The sequence below is a fragment of the Anolis carolinensis genome, chromosome 5, assembly GCF_035594765.1.
Source record: "Anolis carolinensis isolate JA03-04 chromosome 5, rAnoCar3.1.pri, whole genome shotgun sequence".
NCBI classification, from domain to species: Eukaryota; Metazoa; Chordata; class Lepidosauria; order Squamata; family Dactyloidae; genus Anolis; species Anolis carolinensis.
In genome coordinates, this window is record NC_085845.1 from 24,028,615 (window position 1) to 24,052,697 (window position 24,083).

The 24,083-nt window shown below is 43.4% G+C and overlaps 1 protein-coding gene and 1 non-coding gene across 2 annotated transcripts in view; one reads left to right on the forward strand and one right to left on the reverse strand.

Moving 5' to 3' along the window:
- stpg2 (sperm tail PG-rich repeat containing 2) overlaps positions 1-24,083 on the reverse strand; it is a 273,557-nt gene that overhangs the window by 244,075 nt on the left and 5,399 nt on the right. Inside the window, exons 2-3 of the mRNA XM_008117887.2 lie at positions 19,526-19,635; positions 2,592-2,747 (exon numbers count right to left, since the gene is read on the reverse strand). Coding sequence (XP_008116094.1) covers positions 2,592-2,747; positions 19,526-19,635 — 266 coding nt within the window. The remainder of the gene's footprint in view (positions 1-2,591; positions 2,748-19,525; positions 19,636-24,083) is intronic.
- Positions 20,077-20,216, forward strand: LOC134299808 (U4 spliceosomal RNA). The gene has a single exon (XR_010007052.1). It is a non-coding gene; the product is annotated as a U4 spliceosomal RNA (small nuclear RNA).

The following is a 24,083-nucleotide window of genomic DNA, read 5'->3' on the forward strand; positions in this document are numbered from 1 at the left end:
TAACACCAAACGTCCTGTCTAGATGAATTGTATTTTGTAGCTACACTATACTAAATAACAGGTATTGCATGTAATGTTTTTTAGTATTTTTATTTAGTGTAAATCAACAGAAATATGACAATCTCTAAGATATTTACAGATGTTCATGATAAAGCAGAATTTTATTTATTTATTTATTTATTTATTTACAGCATTTATACCCCGCCCTTCTCACCCGGGGGGACTCAGGGCGGCTTACAACAGTTGGCAACATTTAATGCCAAGAACATAATAATAAAACAAAAACAGTATATATAATCAATTAAAACTATAAAAGTACATCATTAAAATACATTATAACAATTAAAACATATGTAAATTAGATCCATTTGTCTAAAAACTTCATGCTTCAGCCTTCAATTGGACCATGTCGACGTTATTGTATTACTCATTAAAACCTTGTGCACACAGCCATGTTTTCACAGCCTTTCTGAAACCCAGAAGAGTTGCGGCTTGTCGGATTGGTCCAGAATGTTACTAATCCTTGATCAAATCTGCATCTTAGACAGAATTAGTTTTCCACTAGAATCTATACAAAATTCACAGCTTCGATCAGGAGTAGTCTTCCAATAAAAGGACCAAATCATTTGTCCAGTTGGTTCCTCACTTCGCTTTTGCCTACAGAAGGCAGGGATGCACAAAAATGAGCCACTGAGAACTGGATGACAAGCATCATCACCAACTTTAAGTGCTCTTTAGTTAAAAAGAATACATACAACCTTGTGATATTACTGATGTTCCAACCAAACAACTATAAAATGCAATATCACAGTAAATTGCATCCCAATTAAAAATGCATCTACATCAATCAGTAATTCTCAAGTAACAAAATAACAAAATTACCCAAATTACATTTAATTAGGAATCCTGAGCAACTCAAAGTGCTTCTAGGTTACTAAAACTAATCTCTTTGGAAGCATGGATGGGAAGGCACTGGCCTGAAATATGCTGCATTACTTATCTGCTCCTCTCTCTGCTTCCTCAACCAAGTCCCCATAGTCAAGGAAATCCTACAATTTTGCCCATTGATTTCTTTTTCCTGAAGTTCTGTTTGCCTCTCTATGGATGTTATCCAACCCAGGGGAGGGGGGAATTGGGGCATCATATGTCCTGTTGCATTAGAAAGCCAATTTTATCATTTCTCAGATCCCATCACATGTTGTTCTTTTTTGCCTTTTCTCCCAAAATCATCCATTTTCAGATTTATCACACAGGCAAGTGCAGTTCCTGCCCACATAATTAAAAAAAACTTGGGGAAAAACTTTGGAGATTACTGTATAGATTTTTCCCTTCCAATAGGGAATAGGAGCCATTGAACTGCATGCCACCCTTCTCTGGGCTCCTCTCATTCCTCCCAATTTCATTGCTCTCAATCATGGAAGTCTGAAACAAAAGTTAAAAAGCTAATCGTAGCGCAATTTCAAAAGCCATTATTACTATGAAGGAGAAATGACAGGAAAAACAAAGTGATGATATTTTGAAATTTCAGTATTTTAAATCTCCAAATTAATTTAAAAGTACCATGACAGGCTCAGGAAGCAGGATTTTGAGAGAGAAATGCCAATGCTTCGAAGTAGGCCACCCATATAATCGCCCCTTATTCCATGTTACTGAAGCGATTCAACACGGGCAAATATGACAGATCCCATCCCATGTGTTTTTCCCCATTTTCTCCAGTTGTATAGTGATTCCTGGGCTCAGAAGATGATCTTTGCCCATCTTCTCCTCCCCCGCCCCTCCTCATTTCCAGACATTTCAGAAACATTTCCCTGACAAGACATGACGAACGCAGGGAGAAAGTCCCAATTGGTCATGTGATGGGCTCTGTTATACATCATTATATTTCTATATTACAAATGTTTAGAAATGGAGGGAGGGTCCTGCATGGAACAACATCCTATGTTTCACCTTTATGACCTCAACCCCCTGCAGACATTCAGCAAAACTTCTGGCTAACTGGCAGTTCTGGTTAATGAAACACTGTTAGATTTGTCAAGGATTTCTGTTACCTTAACAGAGTCCTGGAAGTTTTTCCTGCGGGCCTCAGATAGAGCCCAAGCTCCCTTCCTTGTAGTTGTGGCAGGAACACAAGACACCAGATTCCAGATGCTCGTTCCAAGCACAGGAAGGCTTTACATCCCCAGTTGTAATGTATACAATATATTTATAACAACACACAGCTCTCTCCAGACTCAGACCACCAAACTCTCCACGCTCCAGCCAACCTCTCCCCCATTGCATCAGCCACCACCTGCCTGTGCATGGTGAATCAGCAATTTATCTGGTGGCTCAGCTTTTGCTTCTATTTACCATCCAAGATTCTAGTGTATATGCAAACTCTGACAGGAATCTCTTTACTAATCAAGCAATTTTTAAGTTACTCTATTTGCATTTGCAGAAGACAAACCTCATACTTTGTTGTCATTTACACATATTTTGTATACAAAACAAATATTGACGTAGGAAAAAGTCATACAGGAAGCATCCATCACTGTTGTAAGTCAATATAAGCCACAGAATTATGGCAGAGGGTTCTTTTTAGTCTAACATACCTGTGCTGCAGTGACATGAGCTGATCTCTTCGGCTTAATGATATCCTGAGCCATTGAATGATATTCGCCATATGTTCCAGGACCAGGAGTATGAGTCCGGATCTCTCTGAAACGTTTCTCTTTGTTCTGAAGACTTCCTCCTCCTTTAATAGCTTTCTGGTGTGAAGAAAATGTAAAAGAAAATAGAACATGAGAGTGCTTATAAGGCTACCCATCTGCATGGCATACAATAAAAAAGTCAAGATCTTACAAAAAGATTATACACGCAAGAAAATAAATACCGTACTAGTGGGTCAACAGACAAATGGGAGGAAAGGTATAGGCAAGGTTAGTTTATGTGATTGTTTTAGTTGCACATATTTAAACCGGTTAAAGGAATAGGGACTTAGCAAAAGTATTTATGAAAAATACAGGCACTAAGGAAGGATTAGAGCTGCAAAAGCTTGGGGAGAGGATTTTCTCTTTTTTTTTTCTTGGAAAAATTGACGAATTGGATTGTAGGGTGTTTCTTTTACAGTTAAAAAAGGTAAAGGTTTTCCCTGACGTTAAGTGACCGACTCTGGGGTTTGATGCTCATCTCCATTTCTAAGCCGAAGAGCCGGCGTTGTCCACAGACATCTCCAGGTCATGTGGCCAGCATGACTGCATGAAGCGCCGTTACCTTCCCGCCGGAGCGGTACCTATTGATCTACTCACATTTGCATGTTTTCGAACTGCTAGGTTGGCAGGAGCTGGGGCTAACAGCGGGCGCTCATTCCGCTCCTGGGATTTGAACCTGGGACCTTTTGGTCCGCAAGTTCAGCAGTTCAGTGCTTTAACACACTGTGCCACCAGTTACAAACAACATATTTAGAGCAAGGAGTTTATATATTTAGTCCTCCAAAATTATTTCTAAAATGTGTGTAACTAGGTATTTGTCTGCTTCTAATGAATTGGCAGATGTTTCATATGGGGAGAGTGCAATTGAGCTCCCTCTGTCAGCTCCAGCTCCATGCGGGGACATGAGAGAAGCTTCCCACAAGGGTGGTGAAACATCAAACATCCAGGCACCACTGGGCAACATCCTTGCAGATGGCCAATTCTCTCATATCAGAAGTGACGTGCAGTTTCTTAAGTCGCTCCTGACACACACAAAAATGAATTGGCAAATACAAAGACATTTCTTACAGTTCAGGGGTATGTAACAATGCTAGGTTATTTTCCATCTCTTATATTTGGAACTAGCTTAGATGTTTGGTAGATTCATTCCATTCATTTCAGTAGTGTGAATTCTATCTATCGGCTATGGAAGCCCAATATAAGGCAAACTACCTCACAATCTTGTGTACTATCAAGGGGAAATGTTGTTTGGTTAGGTTGAACAGCAGTGAATAGCCTTGTTGTTTGCAAGCCTGGTTGCTTCCTGCCTGGGGGAATCCTTTGTTGGGAGGTGTTAGCTGGCCCTGGTTGTTTCCTGTCTGGTATTCCCATTTTCAGAATGTTGTTCTTTATTTAATGTCCTGATTTTAGAGATTATATTGTTTTGTATTATTACACCACAGTAATTTTAGGTATTATATTTGTTGCCTGAGAGTACAGGCAGGCGGCTCCTTTTTCCAATCCCTGGAGGAGAGACAGAGGCCCAGGCAGCTGAGGGTGTGAAGGTAGGGCCCTCGTCTGAAGAGGGGAAAAGGGGAGGGAGGGGGTGCAAGGAGCCAAGGCCCTGCTCCCGGATGGTCCTGCCTAGGCCTTCACGTCCTTAAGCCGCCGTTTGACTCTCCAGGCCTGGCCCATGTGGCAGGCCTGGGGCCTCGCCGGCTGTTCAGGGCCTTCAGGACACGGGGGGGGGGGGGCTCTTCCCGGCCTTGCAGCCACCCCTGCCTCCACCTCTGCAGGCCTCCATTTCAAAACAAAAACAAAAACCTTGGGGCCCCGTGGCCTCCCTCCGGCTGGCGGGAGGCTGAGGTAGCTCTTTGGGGGGGGGGGTGGCTTCCCTCCGGCCTGTGGTGCATGGAGGATGCCACAGTGGCTCTTCGTGGGGGGGGGGGCCTTTCTGGAAGGCCCCCCCACATTCGGCTCTGCAGGCCTCAACATCAAAAAAAAGAAACCTTGGGGCCTCACGGCCTCCCTCCGGCTGGCGGGAGGCTGAGGTGGCTCTTCGGGGGGGGGCTCCCTCCAGCCTGTGGCGCATGGAGGAGGCCGTGGTGGCTCTTCGCGGGGGGTTGTTCCACGCCTGCTCGGACCCCGCCACAGCCTGAAAATTCTTACTCTGCAGCCCTCCTCTTCGGCGGGTGTCACAGGCCCCTCCTCCACCCACCATGGGGCCTTCCAGCCAGGCTGACGGCTGGGTTTTTAAGGCCCCGTGGAGGTTCTTGACGGGATTTTTTGTTGTATCAACCTAGAGGCGTGGATGATGGGTTGTGTTGTCAAATTTTGAGGTTGGGGGGCCTTTAGTTTTGTTGTTTTGCTCAGTGCCACGATTCCATCACTTTTTCATATATATAGATATTATCTGCTTTGAACTGGATTACGTTGAGTCCACACTGCAAGATAATTCACTTCAGTGTGCATTTTATACAGCTGTGTAGAAGGGGCCTCATATAATCCAGTTCTAAGCAGATAATATAAGATTATAAATATACAGTAAAGTCTCACTTATCCAACATAAACAGGCCGGCAGAACGTTGGATATGTGAATATGGAGCCGGGCTGTGGCGCAGCTGCCTAGTAACCAGCTGCTATAAATCACTACTGACCGAGAGGTCATGAGTTCGAAGCCCGGGTCAGGTTAAGCCTCCGACCATAAAAAAATAATAATAATAATAGCCCCGGCTTGCTGTTGACCTAGCAGCCCCGAAAGACAGTTGCATCTGTCAAGTAGGGAAAATTTAGGGACGCTTTATGCGGGAGGCTAATTTAACTAATCTACAACACCATAAAACTGCTCACGAGGAAAAGAAGAGGAAGAACAGCCACCAATGGACGGTGAAGCAACAGCTCCCCCTGTGGCCGGAATCGTGAAGCTGGAAAGATGTTAAAAAAAATGCCTCTGTGTCTGTCTAAAACTGAATGTTGTTTGTCTGTTGGCATTGAATGTTTGCCATATATGTGTTCATTGTAATCCGCCCTGAGTCCCCTTCGGGGTGAGAAGGGCGGAATATAAATACTGTAAATAAATAAATAAATGTTGGATAATAAGAAGGGATTCAGAAAAAAGCCTATTAAACATCAAATTATGTAATGGTTATACAAATTAAGCACCAAACATCATGACAGAAAAAGTAGTTCAATTCTCAGTAATGCTATGTTGTAATTACTGTATTTACAAATTTAGCATCAAAATATCACAATGAATTTAAAACATTGACTACAAAAACATTGACTACTAAAAGGCAGACTGCGTTGGATAATCCAGAATACTGGATAAGCAAATGTTGAATAAGTGAGATTCTACTGTAATATGAAATAATTACTGTGGTAATCCAGTCCAACCCAATTCTGCCATGGAGGACACAATCCAAGCACGCCTAACAGATGGCCACCCAGCCTCTCAATAATAATAATAATAAGAAGAAGAAGAAGAAGAAGAAGAATATCATACAATCATAAGGTTAGGAGACATCCCTAAGGATCATCCAGTTCAACTTACTTATATCATGCAGGAGGACACAATCCAACCACTCCTGACAGATGGCCATCCAATATCTGCACAATAATAATACACATTGAATAATAGAATCAGACAGTTAGGAGAGACCCCTGAAAGCCATCCAGTCCAACCCAACTCTACCATTGGACGATACAATCCAAGCACTCCCAACAGATGGCCACCCAGCCTCTCAATAATAACAATAATAATAATAATAATAATAATAATAATAATAATAAGAAGAAGAAGAAGAAGAAGAAGCACCAGCAGCAGCACCAGCAGCAGCAGATACCCCTAAGGATCATCCAGTTCAACTTCCTTATATCATGCAGGAGGACACAATCCAACCACTCCTGACAGATGGCCATCCAATATCCGCACAATAACAATACACATCGAATCATAGCATCAGACAGTTAGGAGACATCCCTAAAGGCCATCCAGTCCAACCCAATTCTGCCATGCAGAACACAATCCAAGCACTCCCAACAGATGGCCACCCAGCCTCTCAATACTAATACTAATAATAATAATAATAATAATAATAATAATAATAATAACAACAACAACAACAATATCATACAATCCTAAGGTTTGGAGCGACCCCTAAGGATCATCCAGATCAACTTCCTTCTACCATGCAGGAGGACACAATCCAAGCACTCCTGACAGATGGCCATCCAGCCTCTACATAATAATGATGATGATGCTGCTGCTGATGATGATGATAATAATAAAAGCATAGACTCCAAGAGTTTGGAGAGATCCCTAAGGGCCATCCAGCCCAACCCTTTCTACTATGCAGCAGGACACAATCCAAGCATTCACAACACATGGACAACGTATAAATACTATACAATACTACACAGGGACATAGACCCCCTCTATCCTCACCACTTTCACAGTACACAAACAACCAAATGCATACTAAACATAAAGACAACCATACAACACACATTCAATATCACCACTACCTCAACAATTTCTCACCAACACCACCAGACAACGCCACAGCAATGCGTGGCCGAGCACAGCTAGTTATTTCAATAAAATGATAATTTAAACGGAAAAAGTATTGGAAAAACGAATATTTAAGCCCAAACATTAATCTTGGAAGAAAATAATAACAATTCTTCCAGCACTGAAACAGATAAGACCAAAGTCAACACCAGAGATATTTTTAAATCTGATTAATCAATGTGTGCTTTCAATCAGATGTTCAGACTTCTCATAACTAATCTGGAAAAGAACCAAAGTATTTCATGGGCAATGGGTATATACTGGCATTAAAATCTCAGACAATTGTCATAATGTGAAGGCTTTTTAATCTTTCCTCATGAACATCACAAAAATGGTGCTTATTTTCATGCCTTTTTAAAGGTTTTAGTGAAACTATTGTATGTGATCCTGTGTGCTAGAATTGGGTACAATTCTAAGTCCCCCCAAGAGTTCATTCAGGGCTGAACACTAACACATTACAAAATAGCATTTTAAGACATGTGGAAACAGGACAACTAGTGCACTGTTCATCCTTGAAAAAAGATAGACCAGCAAAAGAATTTAGAATAAGATTAAACGTGACGGAATATGAAAAAAGAAATCAAAAGAGTATTTATTGATTTAAATATTTGCATCCTGCTCTATACCATGGGATCTGTTACAGTAAGTAGTAACGGGATCAGGTATATATGTGTGTGTTAAAGAAAACCTTATGGTGTTAATTATTATGAGCAGCTGCTGATGTAGGTCAGCAAGCAAGTCTGGACCACACCCGGTGGGGTATAACTGTATGGATGTTAGAATACAGTTTGGGTGATGCTGAATGAACAATGTCCAGCAATGTTCTTTGCTATGATGGAACAGCTATTTGTTTTATGTTCTACTCTTTCGGATGAAGAAGCCTTACTCTGTGCAACTTACAAGGACTATGTAAGTTTGTTGAGCTATTTGTTTTTGTATCTCTGCTGACAAGAGTATTTTTTGTTCCTTTTCCTCTTGTTTGTGTGTCTTTGCATTGGACCTGACTGATACCTGCTTATGCACAACAGGATCACCAGGTAGAATACAAATAAAATCATTATAAACAGTTTAAGACAATTCAGAATTTAAAACAATAAAAATAATTTCAAACCAACTAAAATAGACCAAACCATTGAACAAGACAAAATAGCTTTAAAAGTTGAAAACCATGCACATGTACATTTTGGGGGGGAAATCAATGATGCTCTGAAGGCTTCAATAAAAAGCCATGTTTTTACATGGTACCAAAATGAAATGGACACCAAGGTTGCGAATGGTATGAGCGGAAAGGCAAGAAAAGGATTAAATGAATTGTTAGTTGTTAGAAAAAGGTTAACAATCCGAAGAATATTTCAGAAGACAACCAGACAAGAGCAGATTTTCAAAGCAGCATAACATTAAATTCTGAATTTAATCTTAACCAGCAATATACAGATGAATTATTCTTCTTCTTAACTCTGCTCCTGAGTTTCTTTAGATATAAATTCACTTATAGGTGATACTTCATCCAGTATTACATTTGCATGCTTACAATGTAGCAGCTTCTAACAATGCCTTTTACTACCTGATGCCGTTACCTCTGACTTAATCGTGGTTAGGCATGCTCTAGTAAATTCAAGATAGGACCATAGTAATATACACTATGTGGGCTCCATCATAAGGTATTCTGGGTTCTAGTCGCCCAATGTACTGCTGCAAGAATATAGCCTTAAATTATTTAATTATTTATTTATAGTATTTATATTTCACCCTTCTCACCCCAAAGGGGACTCAGGCTGGATCACAATGTACACATACAAGGCAAACATTCAATGCCTTATGAACATAGAGACAGACACAGAGGCAATGTAACCTTCTCCAGCCTTGTGATGACTCATGGGCCTTGTAGTCCTGCTCATGACATTGTAATGCCTGATGAAGAAGAAAACTTGGGTTTTTTACCTTCCCAGTCAGAACTGGAATCTTCTCAGCCAGATCTTTCCCAGGCAGATCTGGGAACCTTGCACCTGCAAGAAAGTTGTGTCCCAGAAGTATGTCAAACAAACCCTGAGCCTACATCTCCCGTGTTCTCTCGCCATGAGTTTTGTAAACAACAGAGGGGTTTGGAAGCAGCTTCGCGCAGGAGTGCTAGAATAGCAGCTAAGAATGTAGCCAATTAAGCCTGCTTTTCGTGAGAATCTTTAAGGAGTCAAACATCTGGTCTCAGAGTTTAGCTTTCGTTTCTGGTTCCCAGAGAACTGCTTCGGCGGGAAAGTTAGACTCTATATAGGTGTTTTACCCGCGAAGTAACTTCGCGGAGTCAATTCGTCAGCCTCCGGAGCGAGTTGTGTCTGAACAGCGCGCTCCGCTTCAAGCCTCGTTCCTGCTCAAGCCTTGTCCTTGTTTCCAGCCTTCGCTCCTGTTTCCCAGCCTTTGTTTACCTACGGACTTTGCCTTGTTTCCCAGGACTAAACCTTGCCTTGTTTCACGGATTTTACCAAGTCATTTCACGGACCTTGTTCTTGTTCCTCGTTACCTTGTTCCACGATTCAAGCCTTGTTTCAAGTATCAAGTTATTTCCTAGCCTTGCTCAAGTTCATGGACTAAAGGACCTTGTCATCTCCCCTCACTTTGCCTGGCAAGTGAGTGTTTCGGTTATTGGATTACAACTTTGGACCTTAATATTTCATATTGGACATTGTTTCTTTGGACTAATTTTGACCTTTCCTGAAAGGTCTGCTTCTGGACTAACCTTTACATTCGCTTTTATTAACTTTATATATTTCCTTAATAAAGATATTAGATAGAATTTGGCCTCTGCGTATGGTTATTGGTGCTCTGTAGCCTGGGTCGTGACAGTTTGACTCCGCCACCCATAAGCACCAATTAACCAAGGCCAGAATGTCTACCGGAACCGTGCCGGGTGGGCAGCCGCTTACCTACACCATCGACAAGGATGAGGTGGACCGAATCCGTGATAAGCTCAATGCACAGGATGGGGAAATAAAGGGTTTGAAGGAACGCGGAATCCGTCTTCCGGCCATGGCGTTGCCAACCAAGTTCACTGGAGAAGCTTCTAAGGTTCATGTTTTCCGTCGCCAATGCCAAGCTTATCTAGAGGCCCGTGCTGCCGAGTTTCCCCAAGAAGACATCAAGGTGGCGTGGGTTTACAGTCTCCTAGACGGGCCAGCGGCCAACTGGGCGACGGCACTGTTCGACCAAGCCTCTCCACACCTAAGATCAGCGCAACGCTTCTTGGACCACCTTAAGGAGACTTGGGGAATCGAGGACAATTTGGAGGCAGCCGGTCACAAACTCCGCCGCCTCTTCCAAGGAGACAGACCCATGTCTCAGTACATAGCCGAGTTCCGAGTGCTGGCCCACAACACCGGCTGGAACGATGTTGCCCTCAGAGGACAATTTCGGGAGGGTCTCAACATTGAAATGCTGGAGGAAATCTCCAAGGTGGATCCTCCCCAAACGCTTGAAGCACTCATCGATCAATGTTTACGGGCTGAAGTCATGATTGCCAACAGGAAACAGTGGGTACGAGGCCAGAGCGGCAGAGCTGGGGCAAAACCCCCCGCTCCCGCCAGCGTTCAGCCGCGTCCAGTGTGGAGACCCCCACCACCATTCCCATACCCCAGAGGGAGCGAGGAGGTGCCGATGCAGTTGGGCAATGTGCGTCCCAGATTAGATGCCACCGAGAAGGCCCGCCGCCAACGCCTAAATCTCTGTTGGTATTGCGGAAATGGGGGCCACTTCGCCAGAGAGTGCCCAGCCAAAGGGAAGCCCGCCGCCCGTCTTGCGGCGGCGTCCTCCACGGAGACGAAGGCGTCTGAGGCGGCTGGCACACAGCCGGCGGGGGAAGCCAACGACCGGGCGTAGAGAGGCTCGCCAACCCGGTCAAGAAACCCATTCAAGAGCCGCCAACCGGGGTCCTGTTCCTTCTAGTGGTCACCTTATGGTCAGCAAAAAAGGGACCCGTCATGATCCACGCCATGATAGACTCAGGAGCTACCAACAATTTCATTGATAGAGAGTATGCCGACTCTCTGGGATTACAATATCATGACTTCAAGAATGCCCGTGTGGTGCAAGCCATCGATGGCCGTCCTCTCAAGACGGGCCCCGTAAGCCAGTGGTCGGAACCCACCAGGATGTGGATAAGGGAACATGTGGAAGAGATTTCCTTCTTTGTTACTGAGGTTCCCCATTTCCCTGTGATTTTGGGGATTCCATGGCTGACACTTCACGACCCAAGCATCTCCTGGTCCAACAGAGAACTGCAGTTTGCTTCAAAGTACTGCCAAAACCATTGCCTCGTAGCCAAGGTCTGCCATGCCACAGACACTGAGCCCATTATCACCTTGCCAAAGAAGTACTCCGAGTATTGGGATGTATTCAATGAAAAAGAAGCTGAAAAATTACCCCCACATAGGCCTTATGACTGTGCCATTGACTTGGTGGAGGGGGCCCCGATCCCGCGAGGGCATCTCTACTCCCTGACTGAACCAGAGCAAGAAGCTCTCAGGGAATTCATAGAGACAAACCTTCGCAAGGGATTCATCAGACCCTCTCAATCCCCAGCCGCCTCCCCAGTGATGTTTGTGAAGAAGAAGTCAGGGGAATTACGCTTGGTGGTGGACTACAGAGCATTGAACAATATCACTAAGCGGAACAGCTATCCTCTGCCCTTAATCTCGGATCTACTAGACCGACTTCGAGGAGCCAAGGTCTACACCAAGCTGGACCTACGGGGGGCTTATAATCTAGTTCGCATCAGAGAAGGGGACGAGTGGAAGACCGCCTTCCAGACTAAATTCGGATTATTCGAGTCCCGAGTTATGAATTATGGATTATGCGGAGCTCCCGCAACGTTCCAGCATTTTGTCAATGACATTTTTCAGGACTATCTAGATCGGTTCTTGATCATCTACCTGGACGATTTTTTGGTGTTTTCTAGATCACAATCAGAACATGAGAACCACGTTAAAATGGTGTTACAACGATTGCGGGATCATGGACTTTATGCCAAGCTAGAAAAATGCGCTTTTGATCTACAAGAGGTAGATTTCCTGGGGTACCGCATCTCGCCTCTAGGGCTCTCCATGGACCCGGCAAAAGTTTCAGCAGTATTGGAATGGCGGGCGCCAACCAACAAGAAAGAGGTGCAGCGATTCTTGGGGTTCGCGAACTATTACCGCAAGTTCATTCCAGATTTTGCCCGCTGGTCTGACCCAATCACCAGCTGCATCCGTGGGAAACAGCCCTTCCGCTGGACTGATCAAGCAGAGAAAGGGTTCCAGCAACTAAAGAAATTATTCACATCCCAGCCAATCCTTCAGCATCCAGATCCTGAAACCCTTTTTGTGGTGCAAGCGGACGCCTCTGATGTGGCAATTGGGGCTGTGCTCCTACAACCGGTGGGAGATCACCTTCATCCTTGTGCCTATTATTCTCGTCAACTTACCGCACCAGAGAGGAACTATACCATTTGGGAAAAAGAACTATTAGCCATAAAGGCAGCTTTTGAAACTTGGAGACATTGGCTAGAAGGGGCCAAATTTCCCATTGAAGTCCACACTGATCATCGGAATCTAGAACATCTAAGAACTGCCCGCAAGCTAAATCAGAGGCAGCAACGTTGGGCTTTATTCTTTGAACGTTTCAACTTCCAGATTCATTATGTGACCCCAGCCCAAACCAAGCAAGCAGACGCCCTGTCACGTAAACCGGAATACGCTGCAGGACGCAAGGAGACCTTTGAATCCCAACTACTACAACCCGAGAACTTTGCCACGCTCACAGTGGGGAACACCAAATCCACTCCCATTGATTCAACTCCTTCTACTCCAGGACCCATCTGTGCTCAAGAAATCAGGGCTAGTCAGCAAGCAGATGCCTGGGCGCAGGACCAACTTCGTCAAGGTCTGCATTTTCCCTTTTCGCTTAAAGATGGACTGCTTTGCTATAGAAATCATGTTTATATCCCACCCGGACCGGGCAGGGAAAAAGCACTTCGTCTGTGTCATGACTGCAAACCAGCAGGGCATTTCGGACTATTTAAAACCATGCATTTGATCCTAAGAGATTTCTGGTGGCCCAAGATCCGCAAAGATGTGGAAAAATATGTCAACACCTGCCCAGTATGCCAGCGCTCCAAGATAAGAAGGGAGAAGCCCTCAGGGCTTCTACACCCCCTTCCTACCCCATCTCGCCCATGGGAAATAATTTCTGCGGATTTTATCACTGACTTACCACCTTCCTGTGGATTCACCACGATCCTAGTGGTGGTGGACCTTTTCACCAAGTTAGCCCATTTCATTCCCTGTGAAGGCCTTCCCACGGCCCAAGAGACTGCAGATTTATTCCTCCAACATGTTTTCAGACTACATGGATTGCCCAAGAGTCTGGTCACAGACCGTGGATCCCAATTCACCTCTCGTTTCTGGAAGGCACTACAAAAACTATTGGGCATAGACTCTTGTTTGTCTTCAGCTCATCATCCCCAAACGGATGGGCAAACGGAGCGCACCAATGCCACTTTGGAACAGTACCTTCGCTGTTATGTAAACTACCAACAGGACAATTGGGCTTCTCTGTTACCACTGTCGGAGTTTGCCTACAACAATGGAGTCCAGGCTTCTACAAAAGAAACGCCGTTCTTTGCAAACTACGGCTTCCATCCACGTTTCTTTCCCCCTGTCATTGAAACTTCAGAAGTTCCCGCAGCAGAAGATTGGCTGCAGGAACTCACAGCGGTGCAACAACTTTTGCTCCAGCAACTGGAACAAGCCAAGGAGGACTATAAACGTCACGCGGACAAACATCGCCAGCCGGGCCCCGAAATCAAGGTAGGAGATCGGGTTTTTCTGTCCACTCGCTTTTTGCCCTCCCATCGCCCTTGCCGGAAGTTAGATGCCCGTTTCATTGGTCCCTATCCAGTGGTGGCGCAATTAAACCCCGTGACTTTCAAACTCCAACTTCCGCGTTCAATGCGCATTCACCCAGTGTTTCACCGCTCCCTGCTCCTTCCGGCGGATGGTGTGCGGTCAGATGTAGACCGGCCGGCCCCCGTCCCTATTTTGGTGGATGGGGAGGACGAGTTCGAGGTTCAGGACATTTTGGATTCTCGCTTTCACCGCCGCCGCCTGCAATATCTCATTGACTGGGTGGGTTTTGGCCCTGAGGAACGCTCTTGGGAAGACGCCTCCACAGTCCATGCTCCTGATCTAACCCGTCGCTTTCATCAGACCTATCCCGCCAAGCCACGACCTCGCGCCTCGGGGAGAGAGTCCCAGTTTGGGAGGGGCCTTGAGGAGGGGGATAGTGTGATGACTCATGGGCCTTGTAGTCCTGCTCATGACATTGTAATGCCTGATGAAGAAGAAAACTTGGGTTTTTTACCTTCCCAGTCAGAACTGGAATCTTCTCAGCCAGATCTTTCCCAGGCAGATCTGGGAACCTTGCACCTGCAAGAAAGTTGTGTCCCAGAAGTATGTCAAACAAACCCTGAGCCTACATCTCCCGTGTTCTCTCGCCATGAGTTTTGTAAACAACAGAGGGGTTTGGAAGCAGCTTCGCGCAGGAGTGCTAGAATAGCAGCTAAGAATGTAGCCAATTAAGCCTGCTTTTCGTGAGAATCTTTAAGGAGTCAAACATCTGGTCTCAGAGTTTAGCTTTCGTTTCTGGTTCCCAGAGAACTGCTTCGGCGGGAAAGTTAGACTCTATATAGGTGTTTTACCCGCGAAGTAACTTCGCGGAGTCAATTCGTCAGCCTCCGGAGCGAGTTGTGTCTGAACAGCGCACTCCGCTTCAAGCCTCGTTCCTGCTCAAGCCTTGTCCTTGTTTCCAGCCTTCGCTCCTGTTTCCCAGCCTTTGTTTACCTACGGACTTTGCCTTGTTTCCCAGGACTAAACCTTGCCTTGTTTCACGGATTTTACCAAGTTATTTCACGGACCTTGTTCTTGTTCCTCGTTACCTTGTTCCACGATTCAAGCCTTGTTTCAAGTATCAAGTTATTTCCTAGCCTTGCTCAAGTTCATGGACTAAAGGACCTTGTCATCTCCCCTCACTTTGCCTGGCAAGTGAGTGTTTCGGTTATTGGATTACAACTTTGGACCTTAATATTTCATATTGGACATTGTTTCTTTGGACTAATTTTGACCTTTCCTGAAAGGTCTGCTTCTGGACTAACCTTTACATTCGCTTTTATTAACTTTATATATTTCCTTAATAAAGATATTAGATAGAATTTGGCCTCTGCGTATGGTTATTGGTGCTCTGTAGCCTGGGTCGTGACAAGCCTCCAGCTTCCTGAGGATATGCTTGATTCCGGTCACGGGGAGCAGCTGCTTCATCATCCACTGTGATGCCAACTTCCTCATTCCAAACACTGTTGGACGATTTTTATGGTGTCGTAAATTAGTTAAATTAGCTTCTCCACATAGTGGTACCTAAATTTCCTACTTGATAAAACTATCTCTCGGGTTGCTTAGGTCAACAACGAGGAGGGCTATTTTTTATTTTAATGGTCGGGAGCTCACTCCGCCATGGGCTGGCCCCGAACTCATGACCTCTTGGTCATAGTGAGTTATTGCAGCTGGTTACTAACCAGCCTGTGCTACAGCAGAGTAGAACATATAACCTGGACAACATGTATGTATATCAGTAAAGCTTGATGTACTATCAATGTTACCTATTTTTCCCTAGGTCCAATTTAAGATACATATTCTTAGACCTGAAATAGTTTGAGAACAATATACTTTAAAGTCTCTTATCTCCCATGTATTTCCTCACATGATTTCTATTGAACAAATGAAGTGATGTGCTTCCACTAGCTGAGGGGCAATGAGGAACTATAAAAAATAAGGTAACCTACTTAATGATCTTCATTACTTCTTAGTCCCATTACAATTGGCTTTTTGTCACCTATTAAAAACCTTGTCATTTTGAGAGGCTTGTGCAAGAGTTGTTTTCAATTCTGATAATTGTTCAGCATTGTGCTCTTTGTCCTGTAGGCTGATTTTGGTTAATATTTCTTTGTTCTGTTACTCAGGGCAGTGGATTTCATTAATGCTTTTGGCTATAGACACTATTGTTCGAGGACCACTATGTGTTTCTTAGACACTTTTTGTTTCTCTTGAAAGAAAATCTTCTGTCCAAACGGAATAGAAAAGCTGAAAATAAAATAGGTGCTCTGCTCTCAAAATATTCAAAGGTCAATATAAGCACCATTCTATCAAAGTATATATTAGGTATTTCAAGCAAGCCAATAAAAACTAGTATCTGCAATGCTTCACTGTGTTATTCAACTCACAAAAACAACCCCGGTCTACCTTATCAAAAAAATGTGCAAAGTCTCATCCTTTTCAAACTAGAAAGGACAATTCTACCTTGTTTACACCAGAGAATGCTAAAAGGGCTTTGCTCGCATATACATATATTAAACTTATTGAACAAAAACTGCCACAAAGAAGATGTTTAAAGTTTTCCCTTCTAAAATTATAGAATATTCAATACCGCAGTTATAAGAAAAGGACCTAAGGGAGATTTCTCCATCTTTAGGCACTCCAGATGCATACCACCACAGCTTCTATGATTTCTAGCCAACACATCAACTGGCTGACCTAAAATAATTACATTTTTCTTTCATTCTGGAACGTCTCATCATCGAGTTTTCATTCAAAAGGAGTCCCAACATGCTGTATTTTGCACAGTACTAACAAGTGTCAGCTATGCTGCTACTGCTGTTATTTTGGAGAGATCCTCTGCTAATATCAACACATGCATCCCATTACAACTGCTGCCCAGTAGCTGTTTGGCACATTTAGTCTGGCTCCTCTGCAATAACGTGTCTGAAATAGGAGACCCTACCAGCAACATTGCTGCTGTCAGTATAGCTTCTCGCTATACATAATCCCACCACCATGGAAAGGTTGTGACATGATGGGTTTAATTTTTAAATAGATGTTAAATATATAACATTTTTTAAAAGAATAATTAAACTTTTTTCCTACCAAAGAGAAAAACTCTTTTGTTTGTCTTCAAACACCAGACCTACCAGAACAAACTATTTGGTCTAAATCGTCTTGACAACACATATTTATTTATTTACTAGCTGTGCCCGGCCACGCGTTGCTGTGGCTTAGTCTGGTGGTATTGATGCTGTGACCTCCACCCTTCTTTATACTCACATTAGTAGTAGTATTTGAAGTCTGTTACCTTCTTCAATTTTTGTGTTGATTGATAATTGCTTGAGATCCCTGTTGTCTTTGGTTTGTTGATAACTGTAATGTCTGATTCTGCTGAGTGCGGTTTATATTTTTATTGTGGTACAATAGTCTTTTTTTTGTTTTGCCTGTGTAGGTGTTTATTATTATTGTTGTTGTAGTGATTATGAAGGTTGGATAAGTTAGATGCTACTGTATTGTTTTTTGGAGGCCCAGTTTAGCACTGACTGGCCTCTCAGCCTCAGTGCCTGGCTGTTTCTTGCCTGTGGTGGTGTTGATTCTTATTGTTGTTGTTGTCATTGTTATTATTGTAATTGTTTTTTTGGAGGCCAAGTGTGAATGTAGGGATTGGGGAGGTGGATGAGTTGTGTTGTCAAATGTTGTATTTGTTATAGTCACAATGCGTTGTTGTGAGTTTTGTGGGTCCGGATTGTGGTTTTGTGTTGTGGTTGTGTTGTTACAATCGGGAGGGAATGCTTTTGTGTTGTGTTGCGAAGTTTCGTATTTCTGGGGCGTTTAGTTGTGTTGTTATAGTCATGATGCGTTGTTGTGAGTTTTGTGGGTCTGGTATGGTTTTGTTACAACCAGGAGGCAAGCCTTTTGCATTGTTTTGCCAAGTTTTGTATTTCTGGGGCGTTTAGTTGTGTTGTTATAGTCATGATGCGTTGTTGTGAGTTTTGTGGGTCCGGATTGTGGTTTTGTGTTGTGGTTGTGTTCTTACAACTGAGAGGCAAGGCTTTTGCGTTGCATTGTCAAATTTTGTATTTCTGGGGCGTTTTGTTGTGTTATAGTCACAATGCGTTGTTGTGAGTTTTGTGGGTCCGGATTGTGGTTTTGTGGTGTAGTTGTGTTGTTACAATCGGGAGAAAAGGCTTTTGTGTTGTGTTGTCAAGTTGTGTATTTCTGGGACGTTTAGTTGTGTGCCAAGTTTCGTATTTCTGGGGCGTTTAGTTGTGTTGTTATAGTCACAATGCATTGTTGTGAGTTTTGTGGGTCCGGGTTGTGGTTTTGTGGTGTGGTTGTGTTGTTACAACCGGGAGGCAAGGTTTTTGCGTTGTGTTGTCAAGTTTTATATTTCTGGGGCGTTTAGTTGTGTGCCAAGTTTCGTATTTCTGGGACGTTTAGTTGTGTTGTTATAGTCACGATGCATTGTTGTGAGTTTTATGGGTCCGGATTGTGGTTTTGTGGTGTGGTTGTGTTGTTACAACCTGGAGGGAAGGCTTTTGCGTTGTGTTTCCAAGTTTCGTATTTCTGGGGCGTTTAGTTGTGTTGTTATAGTCACGATGCGTTGTTGTGAGTTTTGTGGGTCCTGTGTGGTTTTGTGGTGTGGTTGTGTTGTTACAACTGGGAGGCAAGGCTTTTGCATTGTGTTGCCAAGTTTTGTATTTCTGGGGCGTTTAGTTGTGTTGTTATCGCATGATGCGTTGTTGTGAGTTTTGGATTGTGGTTTTGTGGTGTGGTTGTGTTGTTGTAACCTGGAGGCAAGCCTTTTGCATTGTGTTGTCAAGTTTTATATTTCTGGGGCGTTTAGTTTTGTTGTTATAGTCACTGCGCCCACAACTTTATCCTTTTATATATATAGATTTACAGTATTTATATTCCGCCCTTCTCACCCCAAAGGGGACTCAGGGCGGATCTCATTATACACACATAGGGCAAACATTCAATGCCCATAAACACATCAAACAGAGACCGAGACAGACAGACGCAGAGGCAATTTAACCTCCTGAGGGGATGTTCAATTCTGGCCACAGGGGGGAGCAGCTGCTTCATCATCCACTCTGATGGCACTTCCTCATTCCAGGTCGTAAATTAGTTAAACTTGCCTCCCCACTTTTTTTATAAGTGGTACCTTATTTCCTACTTGATATCATATCAGAATATACCAATTGAATCTGTGGGATTTAGATAAATTTTGAGACATTATTCAATAATTGATTCAATGGGTGCATTCAGCACTTAGAAAAATATGGATAGATTGGATACAACTAAATGTATTATCAAGTAAACTGCAGTGCATAACGGTTACTGTTGCTGGAAGAAACATCTATTAAAACCAGTAAAAAAATTACCTGTGATCTGTTAATATCATAATGCCCTGGCCCTGGAATATCATCTTCATCATTTTGGATAACGGTTTGAAGACCACGACTTGCCAAAGAAAGAAATGGAGCAAAACCATCTGAAAAAGTAGGAAAAAATATACATTGGAAATGCTTGTTCTTGTATCACATATTCTTACAACACATAAAACCAGCTCCATCATGCCGAGACACAGAAGCAGATGAACGGCCTTCCCTCAATCCCAGCTATCACTGCTATGGCCTCAGAATGAGATCTAAAGAGGCAGCGCCTGCTGGACTCAATCCTTTCTCACACTGCCATTCCCATTTCCTTTTGCGTCACGTCTCAGATTGTAAGCCGAAAGGTAGAGAATTGTTTTTTACTTGTACACATAATGATGCTGTTGATGATGGTGATGCTAACAGTAATAATATTCAAGAATCAGTGGTGCAAACTACAGCACACTTTATTTGCAGTCAGCCAAGATCATTTGTTCAAATTGGTTCTATCATAAAAATATGGAAAAGGTTTTTCCTGCAGCACATTTTGCTATAGTTTTAGCTTTGCACAGTGGCAGTATCGTAGCCAATGAGATTAATCCGAGGCGCAATTATTGCTAATTGAAACTATCGTTTTTCAATTAATCTATATATATAAAAGGATAAAGTTGTGGGCGCAGTGACTATAACAACAAAACTAAACATCCCAGAAATACGAAACTTGGCAACACAATGCAAAAGTCTTGCCTCCCGGTTACAACAATACAAGCACACCACAAAACCACACTGGACCCACAAAACTCACAACAATGCATCGTGACTATAACAACACAACTAAACACCCCAGAAATACGAAACTTGGCGACACAACACGAAAGCCTTCCCTCCCGGTTGTAACAACACAACCACACCACAAAACCACAATCCGGACCCATAAAACTCACAAAAATGAATCATGGCTATAACAACACAACTAAACGCCCCAGAAATACGAAACTTGGCACACAACTAAATGCCCCAGAAATACAAAACTTGACAACACAACGCAAAAGCCTTTCCTCCCCGTTGTAACAACACAACCACACCACAAAACCACAATCCGGACCCACAAAACTCACAACAACGCATCGTGACTATAACAACACAACTGAACACCCCAGAAATACGAAACTTGCCAAAACAACGCAAAAGCCTTGCCTCCCGGTTGTAACAACACAATCACACCACAAAACACAATCAGGACCCACAAAACTCACAACAATGCATCGTGACTATAACACCACAACTAAACGCCCCAGAAATACGAAACCTGGCACACAACTAAACGCCCCAGAAATACAAAACTTGACAACACAACGCAAAAGCCTTGCCTCCCGGTTGTAACAACACAACCAAACCACAAAACCACAATCTGGACCCTCAAAACTCACAACAACGCATCGTGACTATAACAACACAACTAAACCGGATGGCCATCTGTCTGAGAGGTTTGGGTGGGTTCTTCCTCCATGACAGAAAGAAAGAAAGGGGTTGGACTGGATGCAAACTACAAATTCCAGCACCCCATGGCATGGAGTCCATGCATTTCAATTAGAGGCCTCTTCCTTCTCCCTTTCCCCGCCATCCAACCCATTGACCCAGTTCCATGGCTCCGCAGGCAGGAAAGGCTGGGACGGATAGAACGAAGGAGGGAGGGAGGGAAGGGAAGGGACGCCATGGACATGAGCCCTCCCTCTCCACCCGAAGGCCAAGAGCAAAAGGGAGAGAAAATCCATTGATCCGGTTATATTTACCCTCCTTTCTGACCAGTGTGTTCTTATCAGCGAGCTCAGGATCGGAGCAGAGAAAGGGAACAGCATAGGAATAAAGGAAACAAGGAGAGCACCCACTCTATCTATCCATCCACTCACCCACTAATAATAAACACCTACACAGGCAAGAATCAGCCATGCACTGAGTCTACAAGGCCATTCAGTGCTCATCCACCTCCCCAATCCCTACATTCACACTTGGCCTCCAAAAAAACAATTACAATAATAACAATGACAACAACAATAAGAATCTACACCATCACAGGCAAGAAGCAGCCAGGCACTGAGGCTGAGAGGCCAGTCAGTGCTACACTGGGCCTCCAAAAACAATACAGTAGCATCTAACTTATCCAGCCTTCATGACCACTACAATAACAACAATAATAAACACCTACACAGTCAAAACAAAAAAAAAGACTATTGTACCACAATAAGATGTAAACCGCACTCAGCAGAATCAGACATCACAATTAACAACAAACCAAAGACAACAGGGATCTCAAGCAATTATCAATCAACACAAAATTGAAGAAGGTAACAGACTTCAAATACTACTACTAATGTGAGTATAAAGAAGGGTGGAGGTCACAGCATAAATACATCCTAATGTAGACTGATCAACACCACCAGACTAAGCCACAGCAACGCGTGGCCGGGCACAGCTAGTACCTCATAAGAGTCTCGATCAATTCAGCATAGTTTGTGGCAGCCAAACGACGTTTCTGGAACATAATAACTATTTTCAAAGTAATACTACACAATTAAAGAAAAAAATCAAACTTTTTAAAAAATGTTACATAGTGTTATTTATATAAACCTGTTCATAATTTAGCAGAGATGACAACAGCCCTCCCAACCTCTTTACACAACAAGTAGAACTGCTGGACATTCAGGAAAGAAAACACTATTTCAACAGAACGTAAACTTTAGACTTTGCTATGACAAGATGCAATAATTAGGAAATGGCTAAACCAGCATTAAATGGGAATGACACAAAATAGCTACTAGTCAAAATGGCTATCTAACTAGCACTGTGGAACCAGGAGATTTCAGGGAAGCACACTCTTACCCAAGACCTACTACTGGAAAAAAAATTCTTTGTTTCCAAATGTCCTATAGGGGACAACAAGGACGATGACATTTTATTATGTTTTGCTTCTGCAGGCAAATACACTTTCACTCACACACACACACACACACACCTCTATTAATGAAAATACTTATCAATATCTGTTGCAACTCGCATTCAGAAAACCTTATTTAATTTACTATATGCTTTAGTATACAGAAACCTTATGACGTCTTTAAACATCTGGTGTTTTCACAGCTGGAAATATATATAGCATTTAAAGAACTGCCATTTTGAACTGGTTCAAAGAAAAAGTAAATGGCATGCTGTGTAAATAATAACATAGACTACCTTGATCATTATCTCACACTGAGAATGCATCTTTCCTAAACAACAAAGCTATTAAAAATATTCTGGTTGGAAAAAGAAATGGTGAAAACAGACTGCTTTTAAACTGAACTCAAGAAAGACATTGACAAGTGGAACGTCAAAACAACCAAAGGCGACCAAAACAATCAAAGATCTGGAGGCCAAGCCCTATAAGGAACGGCTTAGGAAAATTGTGTTTAGCTTGGAAAAGAGAAATTTAAGAGGGGACATGGTAACCATGTTTACATATTTGAAAGGATGTCACATTGAGGAGGAGGCAAGTTATCTGCTGTTCAAGAGACCAGGACATGGGGCTATAGGCTTTGTTGTGACTGCGCCTTCGGGGATTATGGTTGATGGTGATGGAATTCGAAGAGGAAGAAAAAACCCTCGTGATGAGGGTTCACTGGAGGATTTGCGCAGGAAGCGACTTAGAGAGCTATATGGGGGATCTTCTGAGGAAGATTCAGATGGGGAGATGGATGCTGAGGAACAGGTGGTGGTTCGGGAAGCGCGCACTGAATGGGCACAGCCACCGGAGATGTCTGGGGATTTGGGGCCTATGGATACTTCTGAACCTGGGGTTTCTGCAGGAGCTGATCCCAATTGGGATGCTTGGAGAAGGGAGGATGGTTCTTTAAGTGTTCATGGGGCTAAGTGTGGGCAGGATGATTGGGACTCCGACGAATTGCTAGGTACTCCAGATCCACGAGCTCTAGCTGTGTGGAGTTCAGACTCTGAGTAGATTTGGGACACCTGGTGTTTGGGTGTGAGTGTTTGGTCACCCAGGAGGAAGGGGAATAAAATGGGAATGTTTGGCCACTGCACTTTGCGTGTGGCAAGGTGTTGCTGAGGCGCCATTGGGATCTCTGTGTTTCCATGAAGACTGGACTTAGACTATGATTTGAATCTGCTGATATCACCTAGCTTGGCTCTCGCTGTGTCTTATCGTGGACCTGTTTTGGATGACTGCAACCTCTTCGGACTTTGGATTGAATTTGACCTGGCTTCTGTCTACACCCTCTGACTGACGGCTACTCCCGGCTTCTGACTATTGGTTTGTCTTTCGGAATTTCTGCTGCCTCCTGACCTGACCCTGGATTCCTCTGACGACTGCTATTCATCATCCCTTTGAGGCTTTCGGCTTATCTGCACCGTGGAAGCAGCTTTATTGCTTTTCTAGTTTGTTTATTTTCCAGCAATGAACTCTATTTGTTTTCCAAAGCTGAATTGAAGCGTTATTTAGTTTTTTATTGAATGCCAGCATGGGAAATTAGCGTGGCTCGTTTTTGAGTTATTATTGTCCAATCTACTTTTG